Here is a 17,884-nt window from a genome sequence, read left to right as displayed (position 1 = left end):
CCCGTCCAATGTGAGGTTGGTCACCAAAAAACAACAACCTTCCCACCCAACTCGTTTTGTAGCAAAACAGTGCTGTGGTTGACTCTTTATCAACACACACTCACCCATTTTCATTCATTTCATTCCCCTTGTATTACACACTCCCAACATACAAACAAACAAACAAACAAACAGACAGACACACATACATCTTACACCTTTTACCTCACTACGACACATACACACCCTAATAAACAAACAACAACATTGCAACAACAAGATAGATAGATAGATAGAAGGTTGTTTATAAACTCAACTCTATTCCACAAACACACCACTCAAACACTCACATCATACCTGGCATAAGCATCAAACAACAATCTCATCATCACAATCATCATCCATCATCAGCAACTGCAACAACAATAAGGTAGAAAGAGAGAGAGATCGTTGGTGACTGACTGACTGAGATATCATATCATATCAGCAACAAACATCCATTGTTTTGTTTTGTTTATATTTGTATTGTGTGTTGTTATAACATTACATAAACGTTTATAGAATAGATATATAATTACTACTATCTTACCGATTATTATTTATTCATAAACAAATATTCATTCATTCGTTCGTTCGTTTGTTTGTTCATACACATAATTTCCATCGTTCATTGTATTTCTAATATTAATAATTATAATAATGATTATAACCTCAAAGTAAGTGATTGATTATTATTAATATTTGATTCGTTAATTTAAAGAAGAATATTGACACATAAATTAAATTATTATTTAAATTATAGAAGTAGGAATCCAGTCATTCTGGTTAATGGCGAGGATAATGGAGAGGACATTGTTAGTAATGTTGAGCAGAAGCATCAACAACAACAACAACTCCAACTCCAACAACAACAATTATTACAACAACAACAACAATTACAATTACAACAACAACAATTACAACTACAACAACAACAACAATCAGAATGTGAATCACTACCTTTCCAAATCATCCGAACTATATTTGACCACTACTTTGTTCAATATGTACATTACTGCTCATTCCACGTTGGCAGAGCCAATGACCGCTTCCTTTACGTGCGATTGGCTCCCATTGCCATGCTGTCCCGTCGCTACTTTGACCTCGTGAGTCATCGCTACGTGGTCAGATTCGTCGAGAACATCAAGTACTCGTCCGAGATGGACATGCCATTGCGCGACTACATCCAGCATCTCTCCAACAAGTTCTGCTTCATCAAGAGCATCAGCTCGCTGGAGTGCTCACTCAACACATTCGATCAGCTGATCGCTCACGATGACTACTGCACCGTCTTTCGTAGCCAGCTCCTATCGCTCACATTGTCACCGCATCAAGTGGACAACAAATACGTTCAAGCCGATCAGTGGACGACCAGCACCCTGCTACGCATGGCCACCTTCCAGGCGCTGCAGTCGGTCGAGCTGAAGCACGTTAGATTCAGTCGCGAGCTCTTTGAAACACTGTTGTCACTCAAGTTGACCACGCTCTCTATTGGATCCGTGCAGCTCGTCGACCGAATGACCAGCTTCGAGAGCGATCTATTCTTTGACTACTTGAAGCGCGAGCAAGGCTATCTTCACACACTGGACTTGGCCGACTGCATTCGCCTTGGCGATGAGTTCATCGAGCTCATCAGTAACAAGCCCACGATCACTACACTCACTATCCCGCGCATTAAGAAGGTAGTCAAGATTGGCCATGAGCTCAAGAGCATCAGATTGAGCTCCTGTCGCAACAAATTCCTTCAACTCAACATCGAGTCCAACATCCAATCACTCACGATCCCCTCGATCAACGCCAAACACATCGACACTCTCACCGACTTTATCAAGTACTCGATCACTCTGACCTCGCTCAACGTCTACCTCTGCTATCCAGAGAAGCACGAGCTGAGCAAGAACTGTGTGGAGATCTTCTTTAATGCGTTTGAGCGATTGTTCACGGCGATCAACGAGAGCAAGAATTGTGACCAGATGGTGTTCCTCTTTAGCGCCTATCCCAAGTTCCTGCAGCCCCAGCTGGAGCGTCTGTTTGGCATGCTGCTTCGCATCCAGGCACGTTGCAACACCGTGATCATAGAGTACGACACCAATCGAACTGACTATGATCAATTGCTACAAGACCTATCAAAGGTTGACTATGGCCAGTATCAATATTGTGGTGTTACCGAGTCCAAACGACATCTATACAAGTTCAACACATTCCCAAATCAACAACAGAGTGATGACGTTGTTACTCAACAACAACAACATTCAATCAATCAATAATGTTTGATCGCGATCCGTCATCCATCATCATCATCCATCACAATAGTTTATTTATTCAAACTAACAAAATAATAATAATAATAATACCATCTTGTAAATAATCAATACCATCTCCCCAAGTATAATAAACTATTGTACAATCTATCTTTACTTCCCTGATCAGTCGAGTCCCTGCCCCTCTAAACTTGATTACAATATTACCATTATTGATGGACATACCCTCAGTTTGTCAATAAAGCTATTGTTGGTCGCGCGACCTTTGTTGGACAAAGGGTTGAAGTTGACACGTGGGTGTGTGTTCAATTTCAATGAGTCATTCATTGGATGAATGCACAAGAATGAAAGGTCATCCATCATCTTATTGTTTGTGATTCAATTGAAACATATACATACATAGAGATATATATATTTGATATATATATATATATGAACCCAATATTAATAATGCTATCACTGGTAGTGGCATCATTGCTACTTGTAACAGTGGTGGTGATGATCTCAATGACTTTGGCATTCTTCACATCATTGTTGACTGTACTCATACCTCTTACATTCATCTTGGCACTATTAATCTTTATACTCAGACTACGATTCATTCAAAGAAGAAGACCAGATTCACAATATACTGTTGCATTCTTCCATCCATATTGGTATGTTCATATTCATTCATGTTCATGACGACCTGTCGTCCAACTAACTCTCATCTTACACTATGTACATAGTGCTGCTGGAGGTGGCGGTGAGAGAGTACTATGGTGCTCTGTCAAGTCGATACAGGATGAATATCCACATGTAAAGTGTGTCGTGTACACTGGCGACACAGTCTCTGATCAACAGATATATGATAAGATCAAGGTAAGTGAAGGAATGAAGGAAGCGCACTCACTCATTCATTCATACATACTTACACTTATCACAACAACAGAATCAATTCGATATACATCTAAACAGAGACAATCTTGAGTTTGTTAGATTACATCAGAGACGATTCGTTGAAGCTTCAATGTATCCTAGATTCACATTGGTTGGTCAGTCATTGGGCTCAATGTTGTTGGGATGGGAGGCACTCAACCTGCTCAACCCTCATGTATTCATAGACACGATGGGCTATGCATTCACATACCCAATCTTTAGACTGCTAGGCGGTTGTAAGGTGGCCTGTTACGTCCACTACCCAGTCGTGAGCACAGATATGATGTCGAGAGTGGGCCAAGCCGCCCACAACAACAACCAGGCCATCTCTGGCAACAGGACTTTGGCCACGGGCAAGCTGATCTACTACAGAGTGTTCTCATGGGTCTACTGCCTCGTGGGCAACTTTGCACAGATCGTGTTTGTCAATGGAACGTGGACGGGCAATCACATCGCACATCTGTGGAGGATGAAGATCGGCGTCAATGGACTGCACCTGCTGTACCCACCCGTCGACACGAGGACCAGGAAGCAGCTGGCACTTAATTGGATGGGCAGGAAGAACATTGTCCTGTCGATCGCGCAGTTCAGACCAGAGAAGGATCACACTCTGCAACTCAACACACTGCACTACATCCTCACCAAGTATCCAGAGCATCGCAACAACATCAAGTTTGTGCTGGTTGGCTCGACACGCGACCAGGACGACAGGGACCGCGTGGAGGCCCTCAAGACGCTGGCCGACGAGTTGGAGATTGCCGATCACCTGGAGATCAATGTTGGCGTGTCGGCACAGCACTTGAACCAGCTGCTGAACGAGGCGTCCGTTGGCATTCACACAATGTGGGCCGAGCACTTTGGCATTGGCGTCGTCGAGTTGATGGCGGCCGGAGTGATACCAGTGGCGCACAACTCTGGTGGACCCAAGGAGGACATTGTCAAGCACAACGAGACAGGCTTCTTGGCCGTCACCAAAGAGGAGTATGGCGACTACATTCACGACATACTCTCATCCAAAGTGAAGTACATAGAGATGCAACGTGCAGCACGTGAATCAACCGACAGATTCTCTGAGGAGAACTATATTGTACAGTTCATTGAGAAGATCAGTCCACTACTACCACAATCAGAGAAGAAACATAAATAATTATAATAATAATAATAATAGTAGTATAATATCGGTCACCTACTTCAATCACATCATCATGACGGGAGGTGTCCTGACTGATTGATTGATGGACTCGTGGTCAACAATAATATACGGTTCTCAATCATTGATTGAGAAGGTATGTACCTTATTCCATGTTCTATAGTTGTCCGCAAGACATCGATGCATCGATGTTCGCATTGGGACCACCCGATATGGAGATTAACTGTTTTGGGGGTTCATGAATGCTTCCAAATGCATCGATGGAAGCTTTTTCTTTTTGTTTGACTTTCAACCAGTTTGACTTTTAAACCCATTGATTAATTAATTATAAAAAGAAAGAACAGACATGTTTGAAGATCATTATCAAATTATATCAACAAATAACTAATAACTAACTAAATATTAACTAATCTTTATTTTTATTAATAACTTCTATTTTTTTTCAAACAATCTTTCATAACAATGACATCTACATCAGCTAAATCAGTTCTAATTTTGGGAGCTACTGGAAGCATTGGATTTGACGTTGCCTTGGAGTTCCTTAGAAATGGATACACTGTCTATGGTCTCACCAGGACAGAGGACAATGCCAAATTGTTGTTAAAGAATGAAAGTATGTAGTCCTTATCAACATAAATTATAAGTTAGTTATATTATATTAATATTAGAATAATTTATTTTTTAGTAATTCCTGTCGTTGGTGCTGTATCTGACTTTGAAAAATGGGTACCAATTGCTGAGAAGGTCAATGTGGTGATCGAAGCTCTTGCTGACTATTCCAATTTGGACACTGCTCAATCAGTTCTTAACAAGTTCAAAGAGATCAAGTCCACCAAGAATCCACAATTGGTGCCAATTTACACTTCTGGAGCATTGGTCTATGGAACATCGGACAAGGTTGTTGATGAGAACACACCTTACAATGTGAGCAATAATCCATTCCTTACTGTAAGGGTTGGACTGGAGAATCAATATCGTGAGATAGGAGGTATTGTCATTCAACCATCATTCGTCTTTGGCAAGAAGGGTAGTGGAAGTTCACTCTACTATGAAGGTGTTGTTAAGAACACTGATGGAAACTTTGAGATCTTTGGAGAGGAGGGTCAGTGGCGTGCAATAGTGCACATTACTGATCTTGCCAGATTGTACTATCTGGCTGCAACCAAGACTGACGCATCACGTGGACAAGTATTCCTTGGCAGTGCATACTATTACAAGACTGCTGATATTGTCAGATCGATTGCCAAGGAGTCCAAGAAGGATGTGAAGGCAATCAAATTCATTCCACCAACTCCAACCAATCCAATGTCATACCTTCTCTATGTATCCAATGCAACATCACATCAAAAGTCAACCAATCTCCTTGGTTGGGTACCAACACAACCATCACTAATCGATGCACCAACAAGATATTACAACTCTTGGATCAATAACAACTCCAACTAAAATATAAATATATATAAATAATATATATTTATCATTACCAGAGAACAAATAAAATATATCCAACAGAACTTCATATAACAGCAAAGTTGTCAAATAATTCCAATTTGTGGGGTTGATGAACTGAACACAACCTCCCACTCTCTTCAAACCCCCCATAGTCTACTAGTTTGATGCATGGTTGGCACATACTACGAAGGTATTAATGCAAACGAGACTGAGTGAGTGAATAGTGTTAGTTAAGTCATCATCATCATCTATTATTATATTCACTTAAACATAAAGTATAGTTATACATACATATTCATATAGAACAATAACAACAAATATCAACAATCATCATCAACAACAGAACAGAGATAGTTATAAAGAATGGAGTCATTCACAGAGAAGATGTTTGAATTCCAGAGAAGAGCAACACAGACTGTGTTGGAGAAGATGGGAGCAGCAGATAAGACTGTTGATGATCAGTTTGAAATGAACTATTCAAACTTTAAGAGATTAGGTGACTTTATGAATCACATGGAGGAGTCGACTCAGCATTCAATGGCAAACATGGAGAAGTTGTCACGTAGTAATACAAACTTGGCATCGTCCATTTGCAACTTTGTACTGTCTGAGCTGTCAGGTGACGACACAGAGTTCTCCACCGGTCTCCTATCAAAGTTCTTCAAGAAGACTGCCATCCCATCATCTACCTCCGAAGGTTCACCAGTCGATCAAGCAAAGTTAATCAATCTATCTCCAAAGTTTCAAGAGTCTGTTCAAAGAGTATGTTGCCTTGTCCCCGTGATCACAATCACTGGATCGCTAACTCACTCACTCAATCAATCAGCTATATGATGCATTTGGTACGATGGAACATGAGAACTTAAAGTCAGCAGTTGATCAATTGCAATACAAGGTAATCAATCCATCAAGGCGTGACACTGAACTCAACAAGTCAACCAAGCAGCTACTCGAGAAGAGAAAGCATCTAAACTTGGACTATGATGCTGTAAAGAGATCAAGGTATGTCATGTCGCAACATCACCGCACCATCACCCGCACAAGCTAACACGATGGCGATGAACAAACAGTGACTCTGAGAAGGTCAGAGGAGTTAGAGAGGAGTTTGAGACGGTGTCGAAGCGTTCGAACCTACATCTTCAAACACGATCATTTGTACGATGCAAGTTGATCATTCATAGTATCTTGACGTTGATACAACAGTTGGCCATCTTTTACGAATCAAACTCGTTGCTCCTGGAGGGCATCCTTGAGATGGTCACGCCCCTGGTCTCCTCCTATCAGATGTCCGAGTCTGATCTAGTTGAGATCTACACCAAGAAGGCCACAACAACATCAACTCCACCAACTCAAACAACTCCACCTCCATCTGTACACAATAATGGCAACAATACCAACAATAATAGTAATCACTCAACACCAATGACGTCAAGACATCAATCACCACCACCTTCATATCAGGAGGCACAACAACAGCAGCAACAACAGGCACAGCAACAGGCAAAGACCAGTTCATCTACGAGACAGACACAGCCACCAACACAACAGTTTGATAAGATGTCAACGAATGATCAATCACCAGCTTCACAGAAACGTTCAGAAACATTGTTTAACGTTTGGGATGAGGACTCTGAGCACCATAGTGGTGGACCAAACACATCGTCAACGTCATCCAATAACAACAACAGCAACACTACATCATCAGCATCAGCATCAGCATCAGGATCAAAGAGCAATGGCGGCAGCAATGGTAACAGCGTTGAGAAGCCAAAGACCACTACTACTAGTAGTAGTACGACATCAGGCTTTGATGATGATTGGATGTATCCATCACAGACACCACCTTCATCGTCATCACCAACATCATCCCAGAACAATGCTCAACCAACCAACACTAACAGTAGTAATGGTCGCAAGTCATCGGGTGGCGCTGATATCTTGGAGGAGCCATTGACACCTGCTCAGTCTGCATCATTCAGACCACAGACACCCCAACAGCAACAGCAACCACAGCCACAGGCTCAGTCTAATTCACGACCACATACACCTCAGCAGGCACAACAACAGCAACAGCAACAGCAACAACAACAGCAACAGTATCCATTTAGGAGTCAACCCCAAGCAACACCTCCACAGAGCTTCAACAACAACAATAGCGGCACTTATCAAACGAGAGCATCACCTCAGGCACCACATCAGGCACCACAGGGCTTCAGTAACAACAACAACACTGGATCATCAAGAGCATCACCCGTAGACGACAGTTGGATGAGACATACACCACCCTCTCAACATCAACCTCAACAGCCTCAACAACCTCAGGCTGATCAATCAAGTGGAGGAGGATACAGTCATATATTTGGTGACTTTGACTTTACATCACCGAGACAGGCGCATCAATCACAACAACCTCAACAACCTCAGCAACAGCAACAGCAACAGCCACAGTCGACTGGATTCCAATCAGCATTCTTTAATGGTCCTCAAGCAACACCTTTCACACCAACACCAACACCATCACCACACATCGATCATCATCAGCATGCACGAAGCTCGATCGAACCGGTCATCAGCGAGAAGATAAAGATGTGGTCTGAGAAGAATGGCCGACGAAATGACATTCGAGTGCTGTTGGTATCGTTGCACGAGGTGCTCTGGGAGGAGAGTGGCTGGGAGAAGATCACCAGAGGCGCCGTGATCACGCCGACTCAAGTCAAAAAGATATATCACAAGGCCAATCTGGTAGTGCATCCTGACAAGGTCAACAATGGATCAGTGGAACAAAAGATGATTGCACAGCGTATCTTTGAATGTCTACGTGAGGAGTACAATGTATTCAGAGCAGACATGGAAAAGAATGTTTAAGTAATGTCATATTGATAGATGATCATGACCAAAAGTAAAGTTGGTTATAGTGTAATACCATATGCCAGATGTAATGATTGATCGAATGATTGATTGATTGACGAATAAAGTCAGGATAGATATACCCGATCATTGATGGTCTTGCCCATTCATACCATGCAATCACAAATACTTCCTGATTTGGGATTCAAGAATAGGGTGATTGTCCTCGGGTGCATCACAAGATATCTTCTTCTTTCGCGCGAAAGATTCAGTCAATCAATCAATCTATCAAACACAAAATGAGTTGATTGTTATAAGATACATATACATACACATACATAGACAGATAGATAGATACAACCATCAACATCAACAACAACATGGAGGACGATACTTATAGTGGCGACATTGGATTGAATGATAGACTGCTTAACATTGAGTTGTGTGGAGCAAAGAGGAGTAGATATGGTGTTGACCTTACATCTGTCAGTCCCTCATCACCATTCATCACTCAACTTGATAGTCACACACAGGAATCAATGATACATCTAATCAAACTACGACGATGTCATTTAAAGAGAGACTATAAGAAGGTATGATTGATCGATTGATCGATTGATCGAATGATCGAGTACTGACATGATATAATGATATAGATGAGACCAGTGTTGGAGGAACTACAGGATGGAATGAAGTCACCAGAGTTGGTAGATGAACTTACATTGCTTGGTGGACATCTTTACATCATTGATATGATCAAGAATCTAGAGTGTAGTAGTAATACATTGGATGGTTCATTTGACAGACAGAATGATATCAAGTATCAACTACTATTCATATTGAGCCTCATAACAGAGGCATTCGAGGATATTGCACTTGACTGCATGTACGATGATCCACTGATGCAGATACTATTCGAATCGATTGCTCACAAAGAGTATACAGAGACTGCATTCCTATGTTTAAAGGTATGATTTTGTCATTGACATGGTGAGTGGAATCATTCCAACTGACGACAACATATATACATCAACTTAGAACATCATGGTATGCGGAGTGTTTGACTTGAGGAAGATACCGAATCTAAACTCAATCATGTCTGGACTTTCAAGCTTCACACTGTACATGCTGATCAAGGTCATTGGAACATGTGCATACATCCCCGAGGATCAAGTATGCATCCATCGCTATGAAGTCAATCCAGTATTATATATCAATCATAGTAAGTTGATGAAGCCAGCCAACCAGGCATCCACACACACATGAACTAACCAACCAACCATCAAAGGTCTGCTACTTAATATACCGGACATATTCCGCAAGGTGTGTCTTATGCTGCGGAGTACAAATAGTCGTGCTTGGGTATCACCATCACTTCACTTTCTATCCAGTGTGGATGCAGTGGATATACCTTGGGAAGCAATGGAGAATGATAATGTGGTGGAGTCATTGCCAATGTTTGGTATCATGCGATTGTTACAACTCAATGACAACGAATCGACTGCTGCCTACGCCATGTTGACCAGCTACACCAAGGTCACCTATCAGACTGAATTGCTATCATTCCTCTGCAGCATACTTTGGGGACCTCGCAAAGTGGACCTGCTCCTCAAGCTCAAATCACTTGGTTTCAGCACAACACTCTACAACATTGTCAACAGTATCGAATGGAGCAAACAAGAGAATGAGTTGTATGTTGATCACATGGCATGAATGTTCTCGATCAATCAATCATCACTCACACTACATTTTATCCAATCGATCCAGTGATAGCGAACGTGTCAATCCGTTCTTTGCACGTAAGATACAGGTAATGCGAATGGTAATCAACTACATGGATCAGGAAGCGATATACACATTCAAAGATTGTTTATTATTATCTGATCATGAAAAGGATTATCTGAATGGTGTCACCGATGAAATGATACCAAATGAGCAATACTGGATAAAGACATTACATGACCTATTCCTAAAATGTAGGAATAATCATAAAGACCGGTATGTATATATCTCCACTCCATTCCATGCCATGGCATACTAATCAATCAATCAACTCACAACACAGTGTAAATATATCATGCTGTATCCAGTTCTCAATGAGAGTACCAAGAGTCAATATTGCACAATATTATGAACGACATGGATTGATGGTCATTTTGTTTGAGGACTTGGTAACAGGTCCAAGCACTGGTTATCAATCAATCTTTGACCTACTCTCTGAAATGATCAAGTTCAGACCGGACCTATACCTCAAGTTCAATCATCTATGTGGCATTCATATTGTTAGAACCGATAAGATGCTAGGAATCATACGATCAAACATCATCGACGCCAATGTCTTTGTCAGGACAGTGTACATAACCTTTAAGAGATTGACAGAACAGAATCCAGACTTTGTTGCAAATGTGAGTTTCATCGATAAATCATCCATGGTCATGTCAATGCTAACAAGTATTCCAAAATACCAACAGAATCAAGATATTAGATACCTATACGATCGACTATTCAGCGATGATGGTTGGGCCAACTGTTTGGAACTTCTCATAAACTGTGTGACACCAACATCTATACATAATGAGAGTAAGTATTGGGCTGAGCAATCCTCAAACAATCGATGATATAGTTCTAACCTGCGTCACCACGGTAATTCCATCATCAGACATGTGTTGCTTGAATAGTTTCTTACTTCTTATATACCATAACTCTGATCTCAAACACTTGGACGACATCAAAGATGTAAGTATATCACCACCATCTACTCTAACTTACACTTGATATCTAACGTAATGACACTCTCTACCATGATCATACAGATATTTGAGATGTGGAAGACCAACAATTGCATTAATATCGATAACACTCTGGAGTTGTTTAAGCTTTGGAGAACATTCTATGCATCCAACTCCAAGGATGTCTTTAGTTTCGAATCATTCTCTGGCGTCAAGATACATATGATCAAGAAATTGATCAAGGAGCTGGAGATCATACTTCTATCAATATAGCATACTCCTCAATACATTGTTGTAATATATTATATTTATCTATTATCTCTAATATTTAATAATTCTCTTTTTTATTGGTAAGGGGTGTCATCAAAATTGTGTGTGCAAGTTCACAAAGGGCTGATGATCAGATTCGTTTATTACTGGTCAGTAACAATCAATAATACAAATATATACAGGAATAAATAAGACATGTCAGATATAAGCATCACTCTTGATGCCCTCATCAAGATACATTCACACTCATTCAAGTACTGCACTCATGCTGTCAATGGAGTCTTGCTTGGAAAGGTTGCAAAGTCATCTCTTACCATCACAGATGTCATCCCATTGTTCCATTCAATGACTCTTACGCCAATGTTTGAAGTCGCCATGATACAGGTATAGAAGAACATGTTGTTGCTCACTCACATCAACGATACTAACATATCAATCAAAGATCGAAGAGTATTGCAACATCAATCAAATAGATATGATTGGCTACTATCATGCCAACGAGAATACACATGATAAAGAAATGGAACCAATCTCAAAGAAGGTTGCAGACAGGTTGTACAATGAGTTGAGCTCAATGTGCTTTATATCAGTAGGTCACTCTATCACTCTATCAATCATCCCCATCATTACAAGCATTGACACACAACTCAACTTCATAGATTACAGAGATCACTCAAGACAATCAACTAGGACTGATACCTATTGGCAGAGCAACTGATGGTCAATGGGTAAAGAATGAGGATAAACAGCTCAAACTCACTGATAGCGACGCAGGCACAACACCAAAGCAAGCGATACAGGCCGTTGTCAAGGCTGGAAAAGAGAGACTGTTCAATGATTTCGAAGACTACCTCAACAATCCAACACTTGACTGGTTGAATAAACCATCTTCAAGTTGAGAGAGTGATTGATGTATAGATAGAGGTCATCAATCAATTAACTGTACACATCGATGTTGTAAAAGACAATATAACATGTTTTAATTTAGACACATGCTTAGAGAGTGCACACGGGTACACCCTGCTGCCATGTGATGGTGCCCTTGCATTGATCACAAGCGACACCTGTGAAGTTGAAGCGACAGCCACACGATCCAAACAGACACTGGGTGAATGGTGGGTTACCGCAATGGTAGTCCTCGAAGCATTGAGATGGGCCTCCCTTGCGAACACATCTTGGCTCGGCGTTGCTCCAGATGACATGACCGTCACAAGAGGTACAAGCATCACCAGCGAATCCGGTGGCACATGAGCACTGACCCTGGCTAATCTGGTCCTTGGTGCTGTAGATCATCTTGGTGTTGTTTCTGTGTGGGCAGTAACGGTAGATGGCATCAGTGGTCTGGATGTTGAGCATCTCATTACCAACAACCAATGACTGGACCTGAGTGTTGTCCATCACTTGGACACGCTTGCTGACATCACCGGACAGTGGAACTTGGAACACTCCAGCGCTGGTGGCGTAGAAGATATATTCAGAGTTGGTGGCGAAGGCTCTGATGTAGTTGGGGTCAGTGAACAACTTGACCAACTTGGAGGTATCACAGTTAACACATGAAGTTGATCCCTTGTAGAAGACAGTGCCTGGTTCGGTACGGGGGGATGCGGCCAAGAAGAGATCGGTCTTCTGGTGGGAGAGTCCACTGCAGGCAAGATCCTTGTACATGGTGACGTTGTTGAGACGGCCATCACGGGTCATTGGGATTGGAGAGTACTTTCTGACATCGAGGTCACAGCTATAGAGGATGTTGTTTGGCTCGTCATAGTCAAGAGTCAACTGAACACTGAGGACAGAGAACACTTGCTCAAAGACACCACGGGTGTATGGACCAACACCAGCGACACCAGTTGGCATGAAGTTGGCAAGGATTGGAATTCCAGCATCGGACATATAATTGTAGAGTTGGTAGACTTTTACTCCATTTGGTACATCAATCTCGGCATTGATCTCCTCAACAGCATGGAATGAACCGGCCAGAGATGTAAGGAATGGCTTCTCCTTGAATACATTGGAACCTACGCCAGAAAGTCTGGAAATAAAGACTACATCGGATGTCTTGGAGTCCCAGCCAATACCAGTAAGCATGGCATTTGATGTTAAGTTATAGCAGACAGCAAATGGGAATGATCCACATTGATAGTTGGAAGTGCATTGTGAGCCTGCCACCACAGAGATGCAGACCATCACACACAGAGGTAATAAATAATTCTTCATTGTCATTTTGTTATAACATATAAGAATATTGATAAAAGTGAAGTAAGTTAATATTATTAATATAATAAATGAATGATTGATGTTGAACACTCATTATCTTTTAAGTAGTTGTTGCCTATCCTTTGATGTAATGGGTGAACCTTGTACTCGCTCTCTATATCCGGAAGGCATCTAATCCATGTACAAATCAGGGTAGGTTGATTGAACATGTGTATGTGTGCTGTGTGTGTGTGACAGATAGAATGTCATAATAAGTGTGACATTCATACCCTTAGAATGACACACATATTCATTCAATCTATCTCTTCGGTGATGTCGATTAAACACACCACACGCGTAGAGTGGTGAAAGAGGCGTCATCGGGAAACCCCTAATCCAACCAATTTCATCGATTGATGTGAGTGGGTGTTGTTCAATTTGCCATGTGGTTCGAATTCCTTCCAACAACAAACATCAACGTCCACTACTCCTTCAATTAAATACTAATACCATACTCTACATACAAATGTATTATTATTGTTATTTGAAGAAGGATAGGTCAAGTAAGGTACCTCACTTAACCAATGGATGACTGATTTGATTGATTGACTGATTGGCACCACCAAACCAAACCAACCTTCCACTCCACTCCAATGGTCTATCTATCTATCTATCGGTTCACATGTCCTAAGATATCCTTACATATGCTTTTGTAACGCCATGCCGATCCACCAATGCGCTTAAACTTCAGACCATTGACTGATAGGCGGGGCAGACGGCACACCTCGATGGAGAAGCGCACTCCCTCTGTCTCGCAGTCCAATAGGTAAGCGCCCTTTTGCGTATGTGGAATGCAGCAATCCGTGACGATGCTTAGCACCTGTTGCATCATCTCTGTCGCTGGCTTCATAGATGTTGTATGCACTCCAAAGACGAACCTTACTATTCTTGGTTCTGGTACGCCCTCAGTGTTGCTGTTGCTGTTGCTGTTGGTGCTGGTGTTGATGGATGGGACATTGTTGGTGTTGTTGTGAGTCTCCTCAACTGTCGTGATACTTGGTACTGGATGTTGCTGTGCGGTGCCTGTGTTTGCAGGCGCCTGCTGGGACACTGGATTATGATGATCTGTTGTAGTTGAAGTTGTTGATGTAGTCGATGTTGTTGAAGATGATGTTACAAGAGGTGATGATGTCAGTCCAGTGGCGTGATCCAATGATGGCGTGGAGAATGAGGCTGTGGATGTTGTCGTGGCAGACTTCTCCTGATCTGATCGCTTGAGGATATTCTTGAAGGAGGTAAGCAGGTTGTGCACAGAAGACTTGTGCTTCTCCTTCTTGGGGATTGGTCGCAGATTGGTGTATGAGTTGTTGGTCGAGTAATCCTCGAATATTATCCAATCCTCCACGGCCAGCTTCTTCTGGGCGGCCTCATTCGAGTCGCGCAGCTCTCTATCTCGCGACTCCACAATGCTGCTACTGTTACTCCTCATCCTGTTGTGTATTGGTACGCCGTCGTGCGTGGCTGTGCTCGGCGAGAGGCTGTATGTCGTTGCTCTCCTCTGTAGTTTACTTGGTGTGTTGTTCTTGCTGTTATTGTTGCTAATGTTGTTATTTGGTTGAGATGGTTGTGGCGGTACGTTTGTTGGATGTGTGTTTGGTGATGATGATGTAGATGTTGATGGCGAGCTAGCTGTTGAAGTGTTGGCACTCTTGGAGATTGGTCTGCCCTGTCTCTCATTCACTCTCAACGCCTCTCCACGATATCTTGGAGAGTGCATAGGCGACTCACCAGGTGATTCGCTTCCGCCATTGTGGTGGCCATGCTTTGAAACAGAGCTGCTTCGAGCATGTTGAGGTTGTTGTTGATTCTGTTGTTGTTGCTGTTGATGTGTCGGTTGTTGTTGTTGTTGTTGTTGCTGAGGTTGATTACTATTATTACATGCGTTGTTGTTTGATGTGTTGCTGTTGTTGGTTGTGTTGTTGCCAGCTGGTGCCTGCTTGCCTGGACTGTCAACAGTGTTGCTCCTTCTATGATGTCGCTTGTACTTTATCAAAGGACTCTTCTCACCGGTGGGAGCATAGATGGATGGCTGATCCGAGTAGAAGTTGTCTGATGATGGCACTGCCGGATTGTTCTCTCTGCTCTTCTTGCCCGCCAGCAGGAAATAGGTGGCGGCGCAATCGTTATACTTGTGCTGTTTGACGTAGCTGTACACCTCGTCGCGGTCATAACCAATGCTGACCAACTCATTTACAATATCATCATCTATTACAAAGCCCTCTTGGTTCGGGCTTGGCACTGTTGTCATTGTCGTGCTCTGTAAGTTGAGACTTGACACCACTGGTGCCAGCCATGGATGATTAATGATCTCATCCAATGTAGCTCTAGCATTTGGATCAACTACCAACATCCTACTGATCAATGACTTGCATTCTAGATTGATTGATTGATTGATTGAACGTGTGAGTGAGATGGAGATCGATGACAGATCAAGCCAACAACAACAACATACCATTGGACAAGTAGTTCGGCATGGTATACTCTGCAGCCAAGATCTTTTGAAAGAGTTCTACGTAGTTGTCACCGTCGAATGGTAGACAACCAGAGACAAGGACAAAGAGTACCACTCCCATGCTCCAGATGTCAACCGAGGGTCCATTGTACTCCTTGCGTAGTATCAGCTCGGGACTGGCATAGGTGGGCGAGCCACAGAATGTCTTGAGGTAGGAGCCTGGCGTGAACACATTGCTCAGGCCAAAGTCGATGATCTTTATCTGTCTGTTGGTGTCTAGTAGCAGGTTCTCTGGCTTCAAGTCCCTGTGAACGGCTCTCTTACTATGGCAATAGTGAATGGCCGACACTATCTGAACAAAGAACGTTCTGGCCTGTTGTTCAGACAGCACTCCATGTGCGATCATAAAGTCCATCACCTCACCTTCACCAGCATACTCCATTATCAGATACAATGCTCTATTAGTCTCTATCACTTCATATAGTCTATGTTGGATTGATTGATTGATGGTTAGAAGGATACCAAGACTGAGTGATTGATTGACTCTTACTTTATAATGTTTGGATGGTTGAGTAGCTTCATGATCCTGACTTCTCTCTGCACCATTCTCAATGTATCTGGGTCAAGCTTGCTCTTGTTGATGATCTTGATCGCAACCTGTTCGTGAACCATACATGTTAGTTTGATTGATTGATTGAATGAATGATTGAGATATGTTACCTTCTCATTTGGTATCTTCCTGTGATAACCTAGCTTCACTTTGCCAAACTGTCCTCTACCAATTGTCTTGACTATTACATAGTTGCCAATGATACCTTGAGGTTGTAATGTTTGACTCGTACTTGTTTGTGTTTGATATTGTTGTTGTTGTTGCTGTTGCTGTTGACTCAATGTCTGTTGACTTGTGTTTGTACTACCACTACTTCCACTACCATTACTACTTGTACTCTGACTTAAAACAGAGCTACGTTGTGGTTGTTGTAGTTGTTGTTGTTGCTGTTGTTGCATATTATGTTGTTGTCTATCCACATCGACAGATCCAACAACACCTTGTGCCGATGATGACGACGATGACTCCATCATGTGATGATCCTTTCACTCTATCACTCCTTTCAAACAAACAATCAATCAATATGCACTTGTATTATTATTACTATTATTCTAAAACTATAACTAACTATCTGTATCTCTAACTTTAACTCTCTTTATCTCTAATGTATGTATAAGCTAATAGCTAAAACGGTTTGGCGGTCTCAAGTCAAATGGGCAATTTAGAAATGAATGAAATTGAGGTGAAGTCATGTTGTTGGACAAAACCTCCTTTGCTTTTTCAAATTATTCACAGGGGAGTCAACAATTGTTCCAAGCAATGTTCCATCCACAAGGTTAGATACACTGAGATGCCAGGAGAGATCCCTTGATATCTCGTTGTTATTCTTTGTTGGGGCGGATGTTAGTGTTGTCAACATCATAATCATCATCAACCTTCAACATCAACTTTATATAAAGAAACAGTTTCTCATCATCGTGGTTC

General features: G+C 41.9%; 8 protein-coding genes across 8 annotated transcripts; 6 read left to right on the top strand and 2 right to left on the bottom strand.

Annotated features, from left to right (window-relative positions):
* Positions 1-678: 678 nt before the first annotated feature.
* Positions 679-2,285, top strand: SAMD00019534_050500 (hypothetical protein; the record flags this gene model as incomplete). The annotated part of the gene is made up of 2 exons (XM_012899521.1): positions 679-695; positions 782-2,285. 2 exons carry the CDS (start codon positions 679-681, stop codon positions 2,283-2,285), a joined length of 1,521 nt encoding a protein of 506 aa, XP_012754975.1.
* A 444-nt stretch (positions 2,286-2,729) lies between these two features.
* On the top strand, positions 2,730-4,344 carry SAMD00019534_050490 (hypothetical protein; the record flags this gene model as incomplete). The annotated part of the gene is made up of 3 exons (XM_012899520.1): positions 2,730-2,935; positions 3,008-3,140; positions 3,211-4,344. The coding sequence occupies 3 exons, from the start codon at positions 2,730-2,732 to the stop codon at positions 4,342-4,344; spliced, it is 1,473 nt and encodes a 490-aa protein (XP_012754974.1).
* Positions 4,345-4,809: 465 nt separating this feature from the next.
* On the top strand, positions 4,810-5,793 carry SAMD00019534_050480 (hypothetical protein; the record flags this gene model as incomplete). The annotated part of the gene is made up of 2 exons (XM_012899519.1): positions 4,810-4,960; positions 5,033-5,793. 2 exons carry the CDS (start codon positions 4,810-4,812, stop codon positions 5,791-5,793), a joined length of 912 nt encoding a protein of 303 aa, XP_012754973.1.
* A 369-nt stretch (positions 5,794-6,162) lies between these two features.
* SAMD00019534_050470 (hypothetical protein) lies at positions 6,163-8,664 on the top strand (the record flags this gene model as incomplete). The annotated part of the gene is made up of 3 exons (XM_012899518.1): positions 6,163-6,561; positions 6,626-6,801; positions 6,870-8,664. 3 exons carry the CDS (start codon positions 6,163-6,165, stop codon positions 8,662-8,664), a joined length of 2,370 nt encoding a protein of 789 aa, XP_012754972.1.
* Positions 8,665-9,026: 362 nt separating this feature from the next.
* On the top strand, positions 9,027-11,648 carry SAMD00019534_050460 (hypothetical protein; the record flags this gene model as incomplete). The annotated part of the gene is made up of 9 exons (XM_012899517.1): positions 9,027-9,239; positions 9,303-9,614; positions 9,685-9,868; positions 9,935-10,337; positions 10,414-10,644; positions 10,712-11,051; positions 11,118-11,226; positions 11,306-11,382; positions 11,460-11,648. 9 exons carry the CDS (start codon positions 9,027-9,029, stop codon positions 11,646-11,648), a joined length of 2,058 nt encoding a protein of 685 aa, XP_012754971.1.
* Positions 11,649-11,840: 192 nt separating this feature from the next.
* Positions 11,841-12,529, top strand: SAMD00019534_050450 (hypothetical protein; the record flags this gene model as incomplete). Its single annotated transcript, XM_012899516.1, has 3 exons — positions 11,841-12,029; positions 12,088-12,234; positions 12,305-12,529. Coding segments are annotated over 3 exons (561 nt in total), but the record flags the coding sequence as incomplete, so codon positions are not given.
* A 115-nt stretch (positions 12,530-12,644) lies between these two features.
* Positions 12,645-13,865, bottom strand: SAMD00019534_050440 (hypothetical protein; the record flags this gene model as incomplete). The annotated part of the gene is made up of 1 exon (XM_012899515.1): positions 12,645-13,865. A coding segment is annotated over one exon (1,221 nt), but the record flags the coding sequence as incomplete, so codon positions are not given.
* A 643-nt stretch (positions 13,866-14,508) lies between these two features.
* Positions 14,509-17,433, bottom strand: SAMD00019534_050430 (hypothetical protein; the record flags this gene model as incomplete). The annotated part of the gene is made up of 4 exons (XM_012899514.1): positions 14,509-16,271; positions 16,351-16,835; positions 16,901-17,007; positions 17,071-17,433. The coding sequence occupies 4 exons, from the start codon at positions 17,431-17,433 to the stop codon at positions 14,509-14,511; spliced, it is 2,718 nt and encodes a 905-aa protein (XP_012754968.1).
* Between the last annotated feature and the right edge of the window lie 451 nt (positions 17,434-17,884).

This window comes from Acytostelium subglobosum (assembly GCF_000787575.1).
Source record: "Acytostelium subglobosum LB1 DNA, scaffold: scaffold9, whole genome shotgun sequence".
Classification (NCBI taxonomy): Eukaryota; Evosea; class Eumycetozoa; order Acytosteliales; family Acytosteliaceae; genus Acytostelium; species Acytostelium subglobosum.
Note: the sequence above shows the minus strand (reverse complement) of the source record. Positions and strands in the feature narration are given on the sequence as shown.